Genomic DNA, 19,867 nt, shown 5'->3' with positions numbered 1-19,867 from the left:
ACTTGATGCAATTACTAACTGAAATTCAAATCACTCTATTGGGGGACTGGTGTTATTTAGCCAATCCGTGGTAATTGAAATTTGTGTATATCAGAACCATACAAAGTGAGGACTGTTGTACACCAATACTGTTGTTTAGGCACTTTAAAACCTGCTATTATACATAAGGTGGGCGGGAGATAAAAGAAATAATTCAACGTCCTGAAAGGAAAGTATTAACCAAGTGAAATATAGGATAGTCGAGAAGATAGAGGGTAAAAATGATGAGTGGCTACAAACCCACAGTGCCCCCTGTGCTATGTCCTCTCAGGCAAGATGCCCAGGCTTTGTGTGCCTCTGCAAAATGCAGCATAATAACTGTCAACTGAAAAAAAAATAAACAACGTGAGAGTTGCGAGTTAAGTTTTGTTTGGGGCAAAATGAGGACTATAGCCCTGGAGACAGAATTTCGGAAAGCTCTGAGAAACTGATTTAAAGAGGTAGCGGGGGAAGGTCAGTGATTCTGGTGAAGGGGGAGTACATGCAATCAAGCACATATTTTTTGCAGAAGGTTGCTGCTAGTCTCGTGAAGGTTACTGCTAGTCACGAGCAGGCATCACCATGAAGGGTTTTAGTGCTTCTCTAGATACGAGGAGATGCAAGAATTGGGCTCATAAAATCTTCTCCTGCAAATCTCTATCTGAAGACCTGTTCTACCAGTTTTTCCCAGAGTACAGAGTGCCTCATTCCTGATCTCCACCCTGAACTCCTCTCAGGGGGTGTTGAAGGTCAGCAACTGCAGCAGCTCTTGATTTAATCCTTGTAGAGGCAGATGGCAAGTGCCAATTTGTAGTTGGCATAACAATACCTACCTTATAGGGTTGTCATAATAACTGAATCAAAATTAAACAATTATAGGGTTATCATATGTAAAATGATAGGGTTATCATAGGGTTATAGGGTTATCATATGTAAAAGCCTGAGAACAATACCTAGCACACTGTAAGCGCTACAGAAACACTAGCTATGAGAGCAGGAAATAAGAGCAGGAAACCCTAGCAGATGAAGGAAGAGGTGGTCTAGAGGAAATTATATCTCAACCAAAACAAAAAACCTGTCCTTAAAGTCAAAAGGAAATATTTAGGGTGTTTTTTTATTTCCTTTTGTCAAGAACTATAGTAAGGGTGATGCAATCTTCATGTTGTATTTGATATAAAATATCACTCTTCCTAGAGAGAAGACTGATTTAAAATTGAAGCTAAAATATCTAATAATGAAGAAGAATACAAATAGGCATCTATATTTTCTTAGAAATAAAATAGATTAAATGACTCCTGGTTTTATAAATCATTGAATTTGTAAAATAATTTGCAGTTATTTACATATTTCCAACAGTGCCCAAATGAGGTCATGGATGAAATCTTTCTTTAAAAATCATTCCCATCAAAGTAATCTACTTGAAATAGGCCATGTTGTTTCCTTTATTAGTGAGCTAAAGATTTCTGCAAGGACAAGTTACTTCAGCACTGGATTTTACCTGTATCTGTTTTATCTATCTTGGCTATGGTTATAGTGAAACTTTCACTGATACTCACAAAGCAGCCACACTCCCTGTGGCAATTTACAGCCAAACACTACCTGTAAGTTTTGCATCAGAACCTACGTGAAAGCTCCTCCCTCTCAGCTGCAGGATCATCCCACACCTCAAGTTAAGTCCTGATCAACGACCTGAAGAGCAGCATGTCAAAACCTATCACTTGCGTGCTCCTCTGGGTGGCTGAGTCATGGCCTCACTGACAAGGCTTTCTTTACCAAGTCCAGGTCTTCCTTAGGGCTCTGGTTCCATAAACCAGCAGGGCAACAAGAGTAATAATATCAGTCACATGGGTGTAGTTTATGATAGGGTCAGAAAAACCGGACTTTCTGAAAGTTTCTGTGTTTTTACACAATCATGTGGTAGCACTCAGCTGAATGTCCAAGATGCACCAAGTGTTAGAGCTGGAAGGAGCCGTTGCCAACATTGTTATCATTTAACTGATAACAACACCGATGGCCAGAAAGGTTACAAAATTATCAGGTTGCCATACTAGGTCTAAGAGCATCTCTTCAGTCTCCCAGCCCAATGCTCTTTCCTGCTCATCTTATATCTTTGTCTCTCATGGTCATTTCCTTTTTTGTTTCATTATATACTTAGATACACATAACTGAAATTTAATTGAATAGATACTACCAAGAGATTGCATATCCATGTGTGACTTATCATGTGCACCCACCCCAAAATGCTCATTTTTAATGTTTTCATAATACCCTTACAAGCAAAAAAAAATTCTTAGCTAAACATAAGAATGCATGGAAATGATCTGAGACCAATGAAACATCATATAAGAGAAGGGTCTTATAAAACATTGCCAACTGCTGAGTGAGCATGCCCCACAAGCACAGTCAAGGTTGTGAGCTGTTAACATCCCTGCTTTTCTTGCCTCGAGCTGGTTATTATGTGCTGTCTGTGCCATCTGGGTGCATCATAAGTGTGTGGCGATTTTGCAATAAACCTGGTAACTAAAATGTAATCATGAAGCAGAATGACAGCACAAAAGAATAAGAAATAAGGTCAGAAATAAAATACATTTTAAAATGAAATGTACCCTTACTCTTTCAAATTGAGAAATTCAAATATATTATTGATATCTGACATTAGTGATTGAACATGAAAAAATGAAATAAAGAAAAAAGGTCATTTCCTAAAGAGTTCAACACGTACACATAACACACACACATACATACAGACACGCATGTTCACTTGGAGAGCCACCCTGCTAGGCTGGCAGCGCCCTGCGAATGACAGCCTATGAGGGCAGCAGATAATAAGGTCCATCTGTACTTTGCTCTCTTCACCATTCTGTCCCCAGAGTATTTTGTTCTCAGGTTTTCTTTTTTTTTTCTTTTCTTTTTAGCACCAGGCTCACCTTGCCTACCTGGACCTGGTCCCTGATGCACCCTGGAATCTCACATACATGGGGCCAATACCTTACTCAGAAGGACACTTCTGAGTCCCTGCATATTCATTTGTATTCCACACCATGCTAGGACTCGGGCAAACCATCAGCTGATGACTAGATTCCAAGAGAAAATGTAAAATTTGAATTATTTTAGAAAGAGCACCATTTTTCCTTTCAATTTGTCTATAAAGACACACCTATAACTTAAGGAAGTTCTCGCATGGCCCTGATTTTTTGGCCAGAATGATCAATCGAATATATAAAATATTTCTAGTATGAAAATATCTCCACTTTATTATATGCCTGTAGTATTAGACATCTAAGATTCCTAGACTATACTGAAAACCTGAATGCAGGTAAGTATCTGACAAAGATATTGGAAGTAAAATTGGATTGGGGGATCAGGCATCTAAAAATATATCTATCTTGCAGTTGGTTTCCTCATCTGTAGAGATACGGCATTGGGTTGGAAATTTTTTATTACTACACAATGGGTGCTTTATCTCCTTCACTGGCCATGGAAATGTTAGCCTACCTCCTTTTTCTCATCCTCTTTAAAACACAAGTGAAGAATTTTGACCCAGGTAACTGTCTAGATCTGAAATATAGAGTTAGCAAACACACCCTAAGATGTCTTCTCGCTCCGAGAGTGAATGGCTGAGTATAGATGATGAAGTATAGAGACACACTCCCAAAAGTCAAAATAATGCTCACTATAAAAGGCCGACTGAATTGTTTCATTTAAAAAATGCACTATAAGGAATTTCATCTTAAAACGAAATAATAATGGTACAGTTATATTTTTCTCCCAAGGAGGGAAAGAAGGAGGAAAGGAAGGATAGAAGGAAGGGCTGAAAGAAAGGGGGAAGGAAGATAGGAAGAAAGCAGTGAAGGAAGGAAGTCAGGCAGAAGGAAGGAAGGAAATATGTAATTGTCATTAAACTCTTTTCCTCAGAGGAAAGATTAATGTAATCGTTGATAATAATGCCCCAATCGAAGGGAAAGTTTCTCTTTCTACTCTCAAAACATGCAGCATAGAATCTTTGTTTTTCTTCACTTATCAAAAGAGATATAGTTTACTACCTTCAAAGTCCACGTCTCCAACTAATTTTGTCTTTCCTGTCATTGGGTCATGGACATAGTTGATACCCACATCAATTACAGCAGCACCTTCTTTAACCATATCAGATGTAATCAGCTTTGGGATACCTGAAAGCAAAACAGAGCTGTAAAACACTGGAAAATACCTAAGCTTTGTCCCTGAGTATAACGAAATTTATACATTAGTTTATACATCTAATGTTTTTATTGTCATGGAAAGGTAGCACATGGGGGCATCTCTGGGTGAAATCCTGCCAGGATTTACCCTTTCACCTTAGAGATTGCTTACCAAAGCAATTCCTTACCAAAGCATTTCTCCAAATGGACACCCACTTGAGCAGCATCCTTTTGTATTTCACGTACTATAAATAGCATGGGAAGATTATGGAGATGAAACAGGCTCCTGCTGAGGGTGAGTGGCGTGAAAACAACTTGGAAGACGGAGGTGGAGAGAAGGAAGAGAGGGAGGGAGGAAGGATAAAAAGAAAAAAAGTGAAAATGGTAATAATTCATATTCCTCAGGGTTGTGGTAAACTGTAAAGTGCTGAATACAAAGTATTATCTCATCCACTCCAAACATGAAAGGCTATCTTGAGCTTTGTATTTATTTTTTTCTTGGTTTCTTTGATTCGTTATGTCTGTATATGACTTGGAATGGTGTAAGAAACAGTTAGTTCTACTCACTATTTCTCCATTCAAGTTTGAAAGATAGCTCTACAGAGATGTTATGTCACCATCTATATCTTATAACTCTTTTCAAATTTTATTTCAGGCACAACAGTACCAGCTAACAATGGCTAGTGTTCCAATTTTTTTGTTATAAATTAACAAACCATTCCCAAACTTAGTGTCTTAAAACAACAACTAATTATTATGTTCCACAGTTGTGTGAGTTGACTGAGCTCAGCTGGATGGATCTTCTTGGGGATCTTTCATATAAATGGAGTCAGATAGTGGCTGCGGCTGAAGTCATCTAAAGCTGTGATGCAGCTGGTTGTCCGAGGTGGCGCACTCACAGGGCTACAGCTGATGCTCCTGGTGGCTGAGCTCAGTGGGGGCTGTCCAATGGAGCATGTGGGTGTGGCCTCTCCCTGCAGCTTGGGCTTCTCACAACCTGGCAGCTGGCTTCCAAGAGTGAGTGTTCCAAGTGATAGGAAATAGAAGGCGCCCGTCACTTAAGACTGGAACCTGGAAACTGGCACAGTGTCACTTCTGTCATATTCTTTTGGGCAGGCAGTGACAGAATCCACTTAGATTTAAAAGGAGGGATGGAGATGCCATTTCTCAGTGGGAGGAGAATCAAAGAATTTGAGTGTCCATCTTTACTCCACCAGAACGCCTCTGGTGGACATTTTGTCTGGTGGGTGATTTACTCACTTTCACTTGCTACATCCCTTGCTGGAAAAGGGTTACCTGTTGTTGTGTTGGCAGACGCTTTCTTCTAGCACCTGAATATTCATTTAAGCATTCCAGATGGTTTAAATGTCACCTTGTGGCATATGATTTTTACTACTAGTAAGAATTGAAAGGCTATAAAGAAACAGTGCCAAAATAGTTGTAGCTAGCTGATAGGTTCCTCAGCCACATAATGACACAACCAAGATGGCATCAATGTTTGAGATGTATTTTTTCTCTTGCTTTCCTATCCTATCCCACAGAACTTCTTCCTTTTTACCAGTTCTAGCATCGATATTGAGTATTGCTCTAAAGATAGTCATAAAATCCTGTTTCTTCTTGGCATTCAATAGAAAAAGAAACCATAATTGATTATGACTGCAGGAAATATTTTTAAAATCAAAATGTTGATGAAATAGTTACTAAAATCCAGCTACTATGCTTTTGAGAAAGATCCAGATCTCCCTCCTAATTAGAATTGTTCAATACAATATCTCAGAAAATATCAACTGGGAATGGTCAAGTGCACAATTTTCAGAAAAGAGGGGAATGTGAGCTTGATTTTAATTCCCAGGAAAATTACAAAATGGAAAAACCCTGAATGCATTTTTTCTGATGATGATGTTACATATGTCCATTGCAGAAAATCTGAAAAATATTTAAAAGTTTAAGAGTAAAACAAAAATCATTATAATCTTGCCATCCAAAGACAAGAAGTATATTTTTATTGTATTTCTTTCTAGGATTTCAAATTACTTCTACATTAGATATAAAAGCCTGTAATTTTTTTGCACCATGCTTCATTGTATATCTTACCACTTTGCATTAACATTAAATTGTGAACTGTTTCCTATTTTATCAATTATTTGAAATTTTAAAACTACATGAAATAATTTATTATATGAATTACCATAAGTCATTCATTCCTGCACCCTCTTTCCAATATTTTGCTATTATAAATAATGCAGTGACGATCATTTATGTTCAGAAAACTATGATGATTTCTGAACTGCAGCATCACATTTGACAGAATTTTTCACTGAACCCTTATTAACGTGATGGAAAAATGTGGGCTGTATAAAAGCTCTCATTGGTACAGTCATGACTGTTTAAATAACATATTCTGAAATGGTTTATCAATGCATCCGTTAAAAAGGTCTATTGAGGTCTTCCATGAAAACTATTTTTCAGTGCCATTTTCAAATTTTGTATGAAGAACTTCGAAGAACCCACTGGCATTATAATGTTTGCTTTACCTTTGTCTTCCTCCAGGTCCATTTTCCACCTTTGCCTGCTCTACTTTATGGCAGAGATGGGACTGATCCTTACAGAGGTCTTGTGTGCTTCCTGTCTTTTTTGGAACCCTGTCAGCCTTGAGAACAAGTACAAGCTAGCCAACTGGCAGGTTCAAATCCTGTGAAGAGAGCTGAGTTGTTTCAGTGGAGGCCATTTTCACTCAGTCAACTAGCCAACCACCAGCTGAAGGCAGAGGCTTGAACAAGCCAAGTCAAGGTCAGAAGAAATGAGCCAAGGTCACCATAATTGACCAGCCGAACCAGACTTATGAGAAATTTTTTTTAAAAGGTGGTTGTTTAAAGTGACTGAGTTTGGGGTTTTTTTTTGTTTTTTACACAGCTAAAGCTGCATAGCCCATATTAGCAAATGACACAAAATTGGATAGAATAGCTAATAGGTAGCCACTTTGGAATAATGGACGATAAACAGCAATAAGAATTAGAAAGGGGTTACATGTATAATTCTGATCAGTTGCTATACTTGATTAAAAACTCATTAAAAACTATTAGGCTATGCTAAGACAAATAGTGTCCAGATACAGGGATGTAATGTTTTCCACTATATTTTCAGCAGATTCTCTCTGGAAATGTTGAATGTATTCTAGAGGCTGATCTAGAGAAGAACGATTAGAATGGATCTAGAAATCATGTCATATGGAGCCAGTGCTATCAAATTAACTAGTTCAACTGTTTACCGTCAGTCTTCGATAAGATGAAAAAGCTTGTGCCACAATGTAAAGCAACTGTATCACTAAACAAGCTGTTGAATTCAGCTAGCTTTATTTTCTCATAGCAAGACTTTTTCAATGAAGAAAGCAGTATGTTGACATATTCTGCCACATTTCCTTATCTTGTTGTGGACCTATGATTATAGTTCCCAGAGGGTAAGAAACAGTCATGGATCAGTACTGGTCCACACGCCGAATATCTCTGAAATAGAGGAATGGTTGAATAAACTCAGGCAGCCTATCTCAGGGGAAAAAAACCAAAAAAACTAAAAACAATCAAAATCCAATAATTGCGGCGGTGTCTCCAATATGTTAAACTGAATAGGGAGTAGATTTACTTTATATATTTTCAGAAGGAAGAATGAAGGGACATAGGAAGGGAATAGATTTTAGCTCAATATAGAGAATTTTAAGAGTAATAAAATAAGCCACAAAGAGAAATACTGTCCTTATTCCTCATTAGAAATATTCACAATAGGGTAAGGAAGAGATTGAATTGGTAAGGTTAATGAGGCTTTCCAGTTCTATGATTTAAACATTCTCTTTTGTCTAGAAAAATTAAAAAAATTTTTTTTCTTTCTTCTTTAACATTCATTTCTGAACCCTTGTAGACTTCTGACCTTTTATTCTACTAAAGAAAAGAAAGAAATAATGCAAATTGTACTTAGTTGAAATGATAACAAATAGGCATGTATGATGTCTACTTCAGATATGTTAAATACTCTAAGTTGTCCACTTATATTGTTGTCTTCTAGAGACAAATGCTTGGACGTGTAAAGTTGCTCATTGATTGTGTCTTTAAGGACACTGAAAAGAAATTTCTTAGACATGATGTATTTATTTCCCGAAATATACAATTGCAACATATTTAAATTATCATTTGATAAAAGTGAAATATCATTAAAAACTATTTATATATTTGGAAAAGAAAAGACATTAGATACCAGTAGAATGTGAAGTCAGAAAAAAAAATTTTTTGCTTTTTGTTAAAGTTGAAAATGAATAGTACCTTCAAGTGAACATTTCCTATGAGTTTTTTTTTTTGATGTGATAATTCCATAGAAACCTATCCTTAATTCTTATATAATTTGAAGGCTCAAGCATTATATGTGAGAACTGAAACCATCCACACCCACATAGCTTACTGTATACATTAATATGATTTTACTATTTCACTGTCTTCATCAACATGACTTTATTATTCCAGGAAACTCTTGCTCAGAAAGATAAAAGTTTCAAGTAATTTTATTGTCTCAAGAACATATTGAAAGACTCATTTTAATTAACATCAAACTGTTTGACTTTTCAACAGATAGTATCAAAATTTTCAAGACTCTTGGAAATCCTTGCTTTAATTAAATTCTCTCCTTGTTGTGTCTGCCAATCCTAAACTTTTATATTATGATCCTTACCTAATCCTAATCCAACTTTCACATTAAGAGACTTGCCTTAAAACAAACTTCAACATCTCTTAAATATCCCAACTTTGCTTCCACACCCCGAGATGTTACTAAGGTAAAGTGGCTCCCTGTGGGGGGGAAATCCCTGATTTTGTGGAATTTGATGATTTCTGTGGTATACGTACTCCTACCATGGCTGACTTCAAGCTACCGAGGTGACATCACTGAACATAGAATTGGGAAGAGATGTTCAGGATCCTTCACAGGCTGATAGAAGCTAGCTCCAGCACACCACTGCTCCTATGCGACTGTCAAGACAGTGTTCTCCCATGCTTCTGTAACCTAAACTCAGATTTGTCTTATCGATGGATTGCTTGGGTGATATTTGGGAGAAGCCAAGTATTCAGCAATACTGGGGACCTGTGAAAATCTAGTCAAGAACTTCTCTTGGCCATGGTCCAGGACCTCAACTTGGAAACCATGGTTGCCTCTGTGGTCCCTTGAGCCTCTTGCTGGTAAAGGGAGCTGCTGGCCTCTGTGACTGGGATGATGAGGTAAGTTTTGCATTGAGTCCAAACTCTGATTTCTTTTCATTAAAGCTCCTCAAATGCTGAGTTTATTTTGTCTTCTTTAAATAAGAAATTCATTTTAGGAATCCTTTGATTATTTGTTCAGTTAAATAACTTTTGTCCTTGGTGGAAATCAGTGTTATTACTTATAGCACAATTTGTCTCTGTCACTGTCATCTTTTTCTGTATATCTATAAGGGAAGAGTTCACAGGGAGGGGATGGGAGTAAGCTGGATAAATCCATTCCTCAAAATGACCCTGAGGACTGAAAAATTGAGAAAGTGTCTCTTGAATTTTGGAAAATCCTGTGGAAAATCTTTGCCTCAGGTCACTTAGCAACATTTTATGAGAACTTGCCTCAGTCTTCTCTTGTTTTGTTGGTGAAATCTCTCCAAATCTTTCCATCTGCAGGGAACTGTAAATTAGTCAAGTTTGCAGCTGGAAACTGGCCAGCTACTAGGCCAAGGTGGGGGCAGGGTGCTGAGGGACCAGGGAAAGAAGCGGCACTTTCAACCTCTGATGTAGACTCCTGCTTCTTACATGTATTTGCACAATATCCCAAATTCTTATACTTACCTTTGTAAATGGCATCATTTAACCAAGGATAATTTAAAATTATAATAGACATTTTGTGGAACTTCTGATGTGAACAAGTGTTCTTCTGGGAGGTGCCATAGAACATAATGGAATATTATTCCAAACATCTAATGGTCTGCATTTTATATATATATATATATATATATATATATATATATATATATATATATATATATTTTTTTTTTTTTTTGTGGTACGCAGGCCTCTCACTGTTGTGGCCTCTCCCGTTGCGGAGCACAGGCTCCGGACGCGCAGGCTTAGTGGCCATGGCTCACGGGCCCAGCCGCTCCGCGGCATGTGGGATCTTCCCGGACCGGGGCGCAAACCCGTGTCCCCTGCATAGGCAGGCGGACTCTCAACCACTGTGCAACCAGGGAAGCCACATTTTTTATATTTTTGAGGAAGTATCCAAAGGCATTTAGATTCCAAAATTGTTCCCTTAAAAGATGTCTTGGCCAAGGCAAGCAAAAGGTGAAAAACTAAAAATAGTCTCTCTTTTAGATTCCTCCAAATCTCAGTACAAATCTAATAGCTTTTATCCTATTATTTCTCTTCCCCCAGCCTATGTTTCTCCACTTCCTCTGGCTTGTTCCTTTTACCTCCTGGCTGGCTGGAAAAATCCCCAAAGTGCAATTACTTCATAAAATTAACTACGCTCCCCCCCCGCACCAGAAACATGGAAAGTTGAATTGGTTTTAAGATCTAGTCTCATACTGAGCCGAAAGCTGTGTTAGATTTTTTTCAAAGCCTAGAAAGATAAAATTTGCAGAGGAATTAGGAAATTTCTAGCTTACAAATAAAATTATATACTAAAGCCCAAGGCAGGTTTATGGAGGTAGTTTGTGGGTTTTTTTCCCCCAAGCCAATTAAACCATCTATGAAGTTATTTCTAGCAGAAGAAAAAGGTCTTTATTAATGCAGATTTTCAAAAATAATTGGGATAACTATTTTAGAGTGAAATCTTCTCATCAGAAAATTTAGTAAGAAGATTTATGATTCATCTAAGATTTCTCTGTTGTGGGTGAAATCTCTTTGACTGATAAGTAAACTAACCAATAGATGATCTACACAGAATCACATTACTTCAAAGGTTATGGCTTTCTTATTAAGCGGATGCAAATCTGTTATTTGCAAATCTGATTACTTATATGACAAATATGAAATAAATCACCAATGCTGTCTTAGCAAAATATACTGAATAAACATAATATTTAAAAAACAATATCAATACTTAAAGTACAAACAGGACATTATTCTAGACCTTGGGAGCTAAGTTTACTTTTATATGAAGGTATAACCAATACCCCTTGAGCACACAGAGGCTATATCCTTATTCTTATCAATTAGAACACCAACTAGGTATTTTCATATGCTTCTTTGACAATCTCAGAACTCAGTTCACATGAATTTTTTTTTAAAAGTAATCCTTTCCCTATGAATCCTCCTATCATAGTCATCTTTCTTTATGAAATGGCTCAGTCAAGGCATCCTGATAAAAGGAAGCACCATATTTACACAACAATTTAATTAGTAGAGTTCAAAGGGCTGTGAAAACATCTAATTAAACTTCACAACAATTCAGTGAAGCAAGAGAAGGTTTACCCATTATCCTCGTTCACAGAAGGGAGATTCTGAGGTGCTGAGAGGCTAAATGATTTCTTGGTTTCACAATGATGAGTCAGAGGTGAGGCTGGGAACAAAACCAGAACTCTTGCTCAGATATAAAAGTAACACCATGGAAATGCTTTTTCAGGTGGATCACTCCTTCAGCTGGAAGTTGTCCTACTACATAAATAACAAGAGTAATTGCAATGGAATTTGTATGAATGTATATGTTTCTGTCTAGATTAGAAAAACTTTCTTCAACAGTATTTACTTTGGAGACAGTCATATGATGGCTAAATGCATCCTAGCTAAATAGAACCAACATTAGTAGTAAGAGTACTTCAGTGTCTTCCCCAAAGTGTCCTCCTGTTACTTCTAGGAATCCTGAAGAAATGTTTATAAACCAGTGAGTCAGTGGCAATGACCACAGAACATACCCTCTTTTTTCTCTTTTTCTCTGGCTTCCTTGATTCCTATCTGATACGTGTTTGACTATGATGCCTGTCATGAGAGTAATGTCTATACGTAGGACAATCTCCAGCTGCTTCCAAAGCTTGTAATCCTTGGGGTGCCAGACCAGTACTAAGTTCCTTACAGAGCTGAGGGCCAGCAGGGCCCTGCTCTGTGCCCTACTTGATCATTTAGGGGTATGGAATCCTTTGTTTTCAGAAATTCATAGGATCACTCTTGAGTAGTTCTTTCAGCTTCTTCCTTGAACCTTTTCTCTGCAAAGTCCAGTGGACCTTTGGAGCAAGATGCATGTTTCTCTTTTCTTCCTCCCATTAACAAAACTATGTTCCCTTCAAATAGACACTGGTGCACTGGGGGCATCGGTGGAGGTTGGAGGCCAGTGGGGGTAATAGGTAAGGGTCTACATTATCAATCACCATGTTATATACAGAGCATATATATACAGCATACAAATGGAATGGGATTCAAACATTTTTTTCACCCTTTCTTTAAAGGAAAAACGTTTACCAAGCTCAGTATGTAAAATGATCAAAGCAAGGACAGATGTATTAGTTGAAAAGAGAAGGTAGGGTTGGGGGAGCTCTGCAGGCAATCAAAGGCTCCTTAGGTTCTCAAGAGTCCAGTTTGAAAACCAGTGAGTCTAATTCCTTTTGCTTAAAAATACAGCTCCTGAAGGCCAGAGAGTCTAAATAATGTATGCAAATAAGGCCGATATTTAGGAAATACAAACTATTTTTTCATAATTCTCTTATTTCCTTTGTACTTATTCTTAGACCTTCTCTTCTTCCACCTTGTTGCCTGCTGGTCGCAGCCTATTAATAACCAATGTTGTGGCTGGACCTGCCCTCGTGATTCTTATTATGATTGCAAGATGCTCTCAGCAATAACCATCAAGAAACTTAAAAAAAATTCCTTATTGATTACAGGACCTGGAAATTAAATGGCACACCTGGGACCACAGAGCAAGGTCACAGGTAGAGAGAGAGAGAGAGAGAGTGAGAGAGCATGGGACTGGGGTTCTGCTTTTTATTGGGGTTGAGGGGTGTCTAGGGTTTCAAAGGCTCACTCCTTGCTGGTGAATTTAAAACATAAGAATGGGAATTAACAGCACAGGAAGAGAGAAAACAAGCAGCCCAAATCATCAGTTATCAAAATCAACCAAGATCTCTAAAACAGAGAAGTCTGTTTAGACTTCTCTAAAGTCTAAAGAGGGGATGGGTAGCTGGGGTCTTTATCTACTGGCTGACAATGTGTTTATTCAAGATAGCCATCTTTGAAGTGGATGCCTCTTTGAAGTAGATGGTTCTACAGTTTAGGCACTTGCATTATAAAAAGAAAAGCCAACTGTCAGGGCTTGCACTATGCATCTCCTTTAAAGTATTCAAGCATCAGCTAAGACAACCTGTGTTTATTGACTTAGAGAAGTGACACAGACAAGAAAGAGAAGCCGAGAAGAAAGAATTTGCTCCCTGGCTCCTGGATTTCAAAAGACTAGCACTTTAGAAGTGGTGGGGAGGAAGAAATTTTCCTTTACCCTTCTAAGTTCATCTGGCTGGTCTAAAAATTAAATTTACATGAGACAGATTAGCAGAAGTAAATCACACAAAAGTTTAATAACTTGTATACATGGGAGAGACCCAGGAAAACTGAGTAACTCACGAAAATGGCAAAACCCCTCACTTAAATACCATCTTCAGCTAAAGACAAAAGTGGATGCTGGGAGTTTGGGACTTCAAAGAAAAGAAAGGCAATTCACATGGAGATGGAAAAACAAATGTTTGGTAAACAAATGTTTGCTGGGCCATGCACAGATGATGGGACAGAGTGGACTCTGATCTTTAGGCCCTGCCAAGTTTCCCCCATCACACCTAGCCCATTACTTTTTGCTGGTGATAGCTCTATTCTGGGAACAGGCCCTTCAACTAAATTCTTTTAGGCAGTTAAATAGGAGGTAACAAGAAAAACTTCTTGAATCTTCTGTTTCTTAAAAATAATCAACCTAAATTAATCCTCATGCCAGAGAAACACATTTTGGGGTGGCAAATTTTGCTCCCCTGCAGAAGAGTAGAGAGACTCAAACTAGAAAATCGGAGTGCTAAATATGAAGAGTCAGGAAATTTGGAAGAAGTGATGAGAACTTAGACTTAAGAGGTTCCCAGGGACAGGTTGCTAGTCAAATTGCCTAGAGCTGTGTCTTGGAGAACTGGCAAAAAATCCAGCATTGGTTTGGGATATGCAAAAACAAAGGGACATTTTCCTCATAGCCTGTGTAGAAGTTGAGGAGGTGTCATGGCCCCCAAAAATTAAATGGATGCAAGAAGGGCCTAGGAAGATGCTTTAGACACTTTTTTAGAGTTTCCTGTAGCAGAGTGATAAAGCCACTAGAAAGAAATTGACCAGCATCTGTGCAGATGGTGGGCAAGGACCAAATAAGGTGAAGGACATCTTACTGGATACCAATTTAGAAACATAATATTGAGAACTAAATACCCCCACCATGCCTTGGTACTTACATGGCAACCTCAGGAAAGAGGGAAGTGTTTAATAGATGCTTAAGTTATACAGTGGTTTGGATAACTGGCCACCAAATAACAGAAATGTTTTTAGAATTAAATCAGGTCTATAAATATCAGAATCTCAAGCATAAATAACTGACTTTAACATGTTTAAGTACTTTGGAAGGACAATTTAACAGTGCTTTGCTTGCTAAAAGAAAAACAAATAATGAAGGCTCCATATGTGCAAATTAGGCAAACTGTATTTCTTCATCTACCACACAACGTATTGCTCTAGAAATCTTGCTGTACAAATCTGGATATAGAGAATATTAAACTTAGCAGATTGTACAATACACCAAATTACTATTTTACTAACTTATATATTTAGAATTATCCATAACAAAAATACTAGCCATGGAAAATTTTAAGTGCTTGTCTAGTGTCCTCTGTTCCCTGGCCAATATCTAAGACTCGGATTCAGACTCAGGCTTTATCGTTTAGTGCCTGGGTTACCTTGAAGAATTACCTGCCTAAGCCTTAGCTTTCTTACCTACATATTTAGAATAATTATAATAGTTACTTCATAAGAATGGCTAGAGAGGTGAACAAAATAATGTATATAAAGTGCTTAGCACATTGCCTGCTGCATAGAAAATATCCAATACATACTGAGGATATACCAGTTATTCATATATTATCCTGGACAAAACATTTGGAAAAAGAGAAAGTTACTGTACATGCATATATTATGTTATAATCTACTATTTTTCAAACTGTGTGGGTTTGAAACAATGCAGTAGCAATCAGCATTTTTTTTCAAAGGAATAGCACAGCATAACGTCCATGGCATAAATCAAAGAGCAAGACATATGGTAAAGGTAAGTATTCTTCTGTAAAAATTTGTCCTAATTAAACTCAAAAGCTTTTGCACAGCAAAGGAAACCATAAACAAAACGAAAAGACAGGGAGTTCCCTGGTGGTCTACTGGTTAGGATTCAGCGCTTCCACTGCCGTGGCCTGCGTTCAATCCCTGGTCGGAGAACTGAGATCCCACAAGCTATATGGCATGGCCAAAATAAAAAACAAACAAAACTAAAAGACAGCCCACAGAATGGGAGAAAATATTTGCAAATGATGCAACTGACAAGGGACTAATCTCCAAAGTTTACAAACAGCTCTTGCAGCTTAATATCAAAAAAACAAACAACCCAATCAAAAAATGGGCAGAAGACCGAAACAGGTATTTCTCTAAAGAAGACATAGAGGTGGCCAAGAGGCAAACATGAAAAGATGCTCAACAGCGCTAATTATTAGAGAAATGCAAATCAAACCTACAATGAGGTACCTCCTCCCACCAGTCAGAATGGCCATCATCAGAAAGTCTACAAAAAATAAATGCTGGAGAGGGTGTGGAGAAAAGGGAACCCTCCTACTGTGTTGGTGGGAATATAAATTGTTACAGCCACTATGGAGATTCCTTAAAAAACTAAAAATAGAGCTATTATATGATCCAGCAATCCCACTCCTGGGCATATATCTGGAGAAAAACATGGTTCAAAAGGATACATGCACCCCAATGTTCACTGCAGTGCTGTTTACAATGGCCAAGACATGGAAGCAATCTAAATGTCTATCGACAGATGAATGGATAAAGAAAATGTGGTACATCTATACAATGGAATATTACTCAGCCATTAAAAAGAATGAAATAATTCCATTTGCAGCAACATGGATGGACCTGGAGATTATCATACTAAGTGAAGTAAGTCTGACAGAGAAAGACAAATATTGTATGATATCCTCATATGTGGAATCTAAAAAAAATTATAAAATGAACTTATTTACAAAACAGAAACAGACTCACAGACTTAGAAAAAAAAGTTATGGATACCAAAGAGGAAAGGTGGGGGGAAGGAATAAATTGGGAGTTTGGTATTGACATATACACTATCATTTTTAAAAGAGATAGCTAACAAGGACCTACTGTATAGCACAGGGAACTCTGCTCAATATTCTGTAATAACCTAAATGGGAAAAGAACTTGAGAAAGAATAGATATAAGTATATGAATAACTGAACCACTCTGCGGTACAACTGAAACTAACACAATACTGTAACTCAACTATAGTCCAATATAAAATAATTTTTTTAAAATTTTGTCTTATTTTATGAACATATATGTAAGCATATATAGCATTATGAAATATGTTATATAATGCATTAAAGGCTAATTTTTATCCCCATTCCCCTATATTCAAACTCCTTACCATGTGACTATAAAAAATTAATAAACAGAAACATTAAATAAATAGAGTCAGGAGACCAGAAAGGGGAGTTCCCATGCCCTCTGCTGATAGCAGAGTCCAACAGGAAGGGGAAAGACCTCCTCTTCTTTCCTGGCAAGAGCTCAGCCAATGAGAGACTGTCACAACTCAGTCAATATAAAGCCATTTATATTACTCAATCTTCCCAACTTCCTTTTCCCCTCTATAAAAGAGTTCTTGCTGTTTTTTTTGCTGGGGATTTGCACATGGTTCACCATGGTTGCAGACCCTGAATTGCAATTCTTTGCTGACCTGGAATAAATACATTTTTGCTGGAGAAATAACTGTCAGTCTATTTGTTTTAGGTCAACGTGACCTTGTAGTTCCTTTATTTAAGAGGTGGAGTCTTTTTTCCAGTGCTTTGAATCTGAGCCTGGCCATGGAAATCAATCTAACCAATAGAATAGGGCAAAAATGACAGAGTGCCAGGAAAAATAGAAGAAATAGTTGTTTTCTATGTTTCATCCTTAAATTAAAGGGAATAATTCTAGTATTTAAAAATTGATTATATTTTTTCTATTTATTTTCAATTGATAACTTTCATTAGATTAAGAAAATTTCCTTTATTCCTAGCTTTTAGGATTATTCCTGATTTTTTAGAAATTTGTTTCTTTGTTGTTGTTTTATTAAATCATGAATAGGTGTTGACTACTATAAATTGCTTTCTCTGCATCCATTGAGGTTATAAGAGTAATAGTTATACAGTTATAAAAATTTGGATTCTTGTCTTCTTTTAGTACTGTTGTTTTTAATTTACTAATATTCAGAAATAAGACTAGGCTGAAGGCTTTTTATTCCCGTCACCTTTGTCCTGTTGTGATATCATTATAATAATCTTATAAATTAAATTGGGTAATGTTTCTTCTTCCTTTCTGTCACCCTTCCCCTACCTATCCCTCTCCTTGCCATCCCATAACTTTGTATAAAGCATAATTATTTATGTTTTAAAGAATTAATAGAAATTATCTCCAAATCATCTATTACTTATGTCTTTTAATATGAAGAACTCTGTTTACCATTTCAATTTATTTTATACTTAGCAGCTTAATCAGATTTTCTACGTCTTGGGCCAATTTTGGTCATTTTTCCCTCCTGGGTTTTAAAATGTTATCCAGGTTTTAAGTTTCAATCTAGGTTTTAAAATTTAATGGCATAAAATTATTTATATAATTTTAAAGTGTTCCACTGTCTCAGTTATATTTTCTGATTTTACTTTTTGTGCCATCTCTTTTTCCTTTTTTCCCCTAATTTTGATCCTAATGACTACATACATCCATGAAAATTTTGGTGTATTCTAATACCGATTATGAATTTATCCTATTGAAAATATGAACTCCATCTAATGATTCATACCATTAACTGAGATATTCCAAATTTTAATTATAGAATTTAAAAATTAGATGTGTATACAGCTTTTGATAGCTCACATTTAATTTTTTCTATTTATTCTTTGAGTCATAAAGCTATATTTCAATAAATCAAGGTTTGTAATAAATGCAAATAAGTGCAATAAAACCTGCAGAGTCTTGGTATTCCATTCATTGAATACTTAGATTTGAAATTTCCAATTGATTTTGAATAAAATGCAAATAAAATTTAGATGATTCATTTATAAAATTTCAACTCCACTCTAGTACACTTAGTTTGACTAAAATATTATTTAAAGGTTCAAAATTTCTATAATATCAATGATGAGCAGAAAAGAAATATATACACATATATGTATGCATATGTGTATGCATATTTTTAAAAATTGCAAATTTTGACAATGACTGCTTCTGATTCAACTGATACAATATCTCATCTCATCTGGAAGAAAGTCTGAATTATGTATGTACCACAATTAATCCCAAGTCATTTCTGTCCATAGCATTTTTTTCTTAGCAGCTTTATTGATATATGATTCACCCATTTAAAATCTACAATTCAGTGGCTTTCAGTATTCATCACCACAATCACAGAGTTGTGCATTTATCACCACAATCACTTTTTTACTATTTTCATCATCCTCAAAAGAAACCTCTTATCCATTAGCACTCCCCACTTCTCTCTTCCCCTAGTCCAAATCACTAATCTATACTTCTTTTATGGATTTGTCAAGTCTGGTCATTTTATATAAATGGAATCATACTATGGTGCTATATTTGTGTACTAGCTTTGTGTGGGGTTATGTGTTCTTTTTCTTGAGGTATATACCTAGGAATGGAATTATTGAGTCATATGGTAACTCCATGTTTAACATCCTGAACTGCAAAATAATTTTCTGAAGAAGCTGAACCATTTTATACTTCCATCAGAAATGTATGAAGATTCCAATTTTTCCACTTCCTTGCAAACACTTGATATTATTTGCAGTTTTGATTACAGCCATCCTAGTGGGTGTGAAGTGGTATCGTATTTGGTTTTGGTTTGCACTTCCCTAATGATAATGATGGTGAGAATCTTTTCATGTGATTTTATTGACTATTTGCATAACTTCTTAGAGGAACCTCTGTTCAAATCATTTGTCCATGTTTTAATTAGGTTGTTTTTTCACTGCTGAACTGTATGAGTTTTTTGTATATTCTGGATAAAAATCCCTTTTCAGATATTTGATTTGCAAATATTTTCTCACATTCTTTGGGTTGTCTTTTTACTATCTTGATGATATATCCTTTGAAGCACAGCGTTTTTAAAATGTTTTATGACCTTCAATTTATCTATTTTTTTCTTTTGTTGATTGTGCTTTTGGTGTCATAGTTAAGGTTTTGCCTAGCCCAAGGTTATGAAGATTTACTGCTATATTTTCTTCAAAGAGTTTTATAACTTTAGTTCTTATGTTTGGTCTATGATCCATCTTGAGTTAAATTTTGTGTATGGTATGAGGAAGCAGTCCAACTTCATTCTTTTGCATATGTGGATATCCA

The 19,867-nt window shown here is 36.5% G+C and overlaps 1 protein-coding gene across 1 annotated transcript in view; it reads right to left on the bottom strand.

Annotated features, from left to right (window-relative positions):
- Positions 1–19,867, bottom strand: part of MTHFD2L (methylenetetrahydrofolate dehydrogenase (NADP+ dependent) 2 like) — a 139,206-nt gene that overhangs the window by 27,185 nt on the left and 92,154 nt on the right. The window contains exon 7 of the mRNA XM_089912055.1: positions 4,062–4,187. Coding sequence (XP_089768181.1) covers positions 4,062–4,187 — 126 coding nt within the window. The remainder of the gene's footprint in view (positions 1–4,061; positions 4,188–19,867) is intronic.

The sequence above is a fragment of the Delphinapterus leucas genome, chromosome 5 (genome assembly GCF_059928025.1).
Source record: "Delphinapterus leucas isolate spDelLeu-1000000601 "Yukka" chromosome 5, BTC_Dleu_Yukka2, whole genome shotgun sequence".
Lineage (NCBI taxonomy): Eukaryota > Metazoa > Chordata > Mammalia > Artiodactyla > Monodontidae > Delphinapterus > Delphinapterus leucas.
The sequence above is the reverse complement of the archived record's forward strand: the minus strand, read 5'-3'. Positions and strand labels throughout refer to the sequence as shown.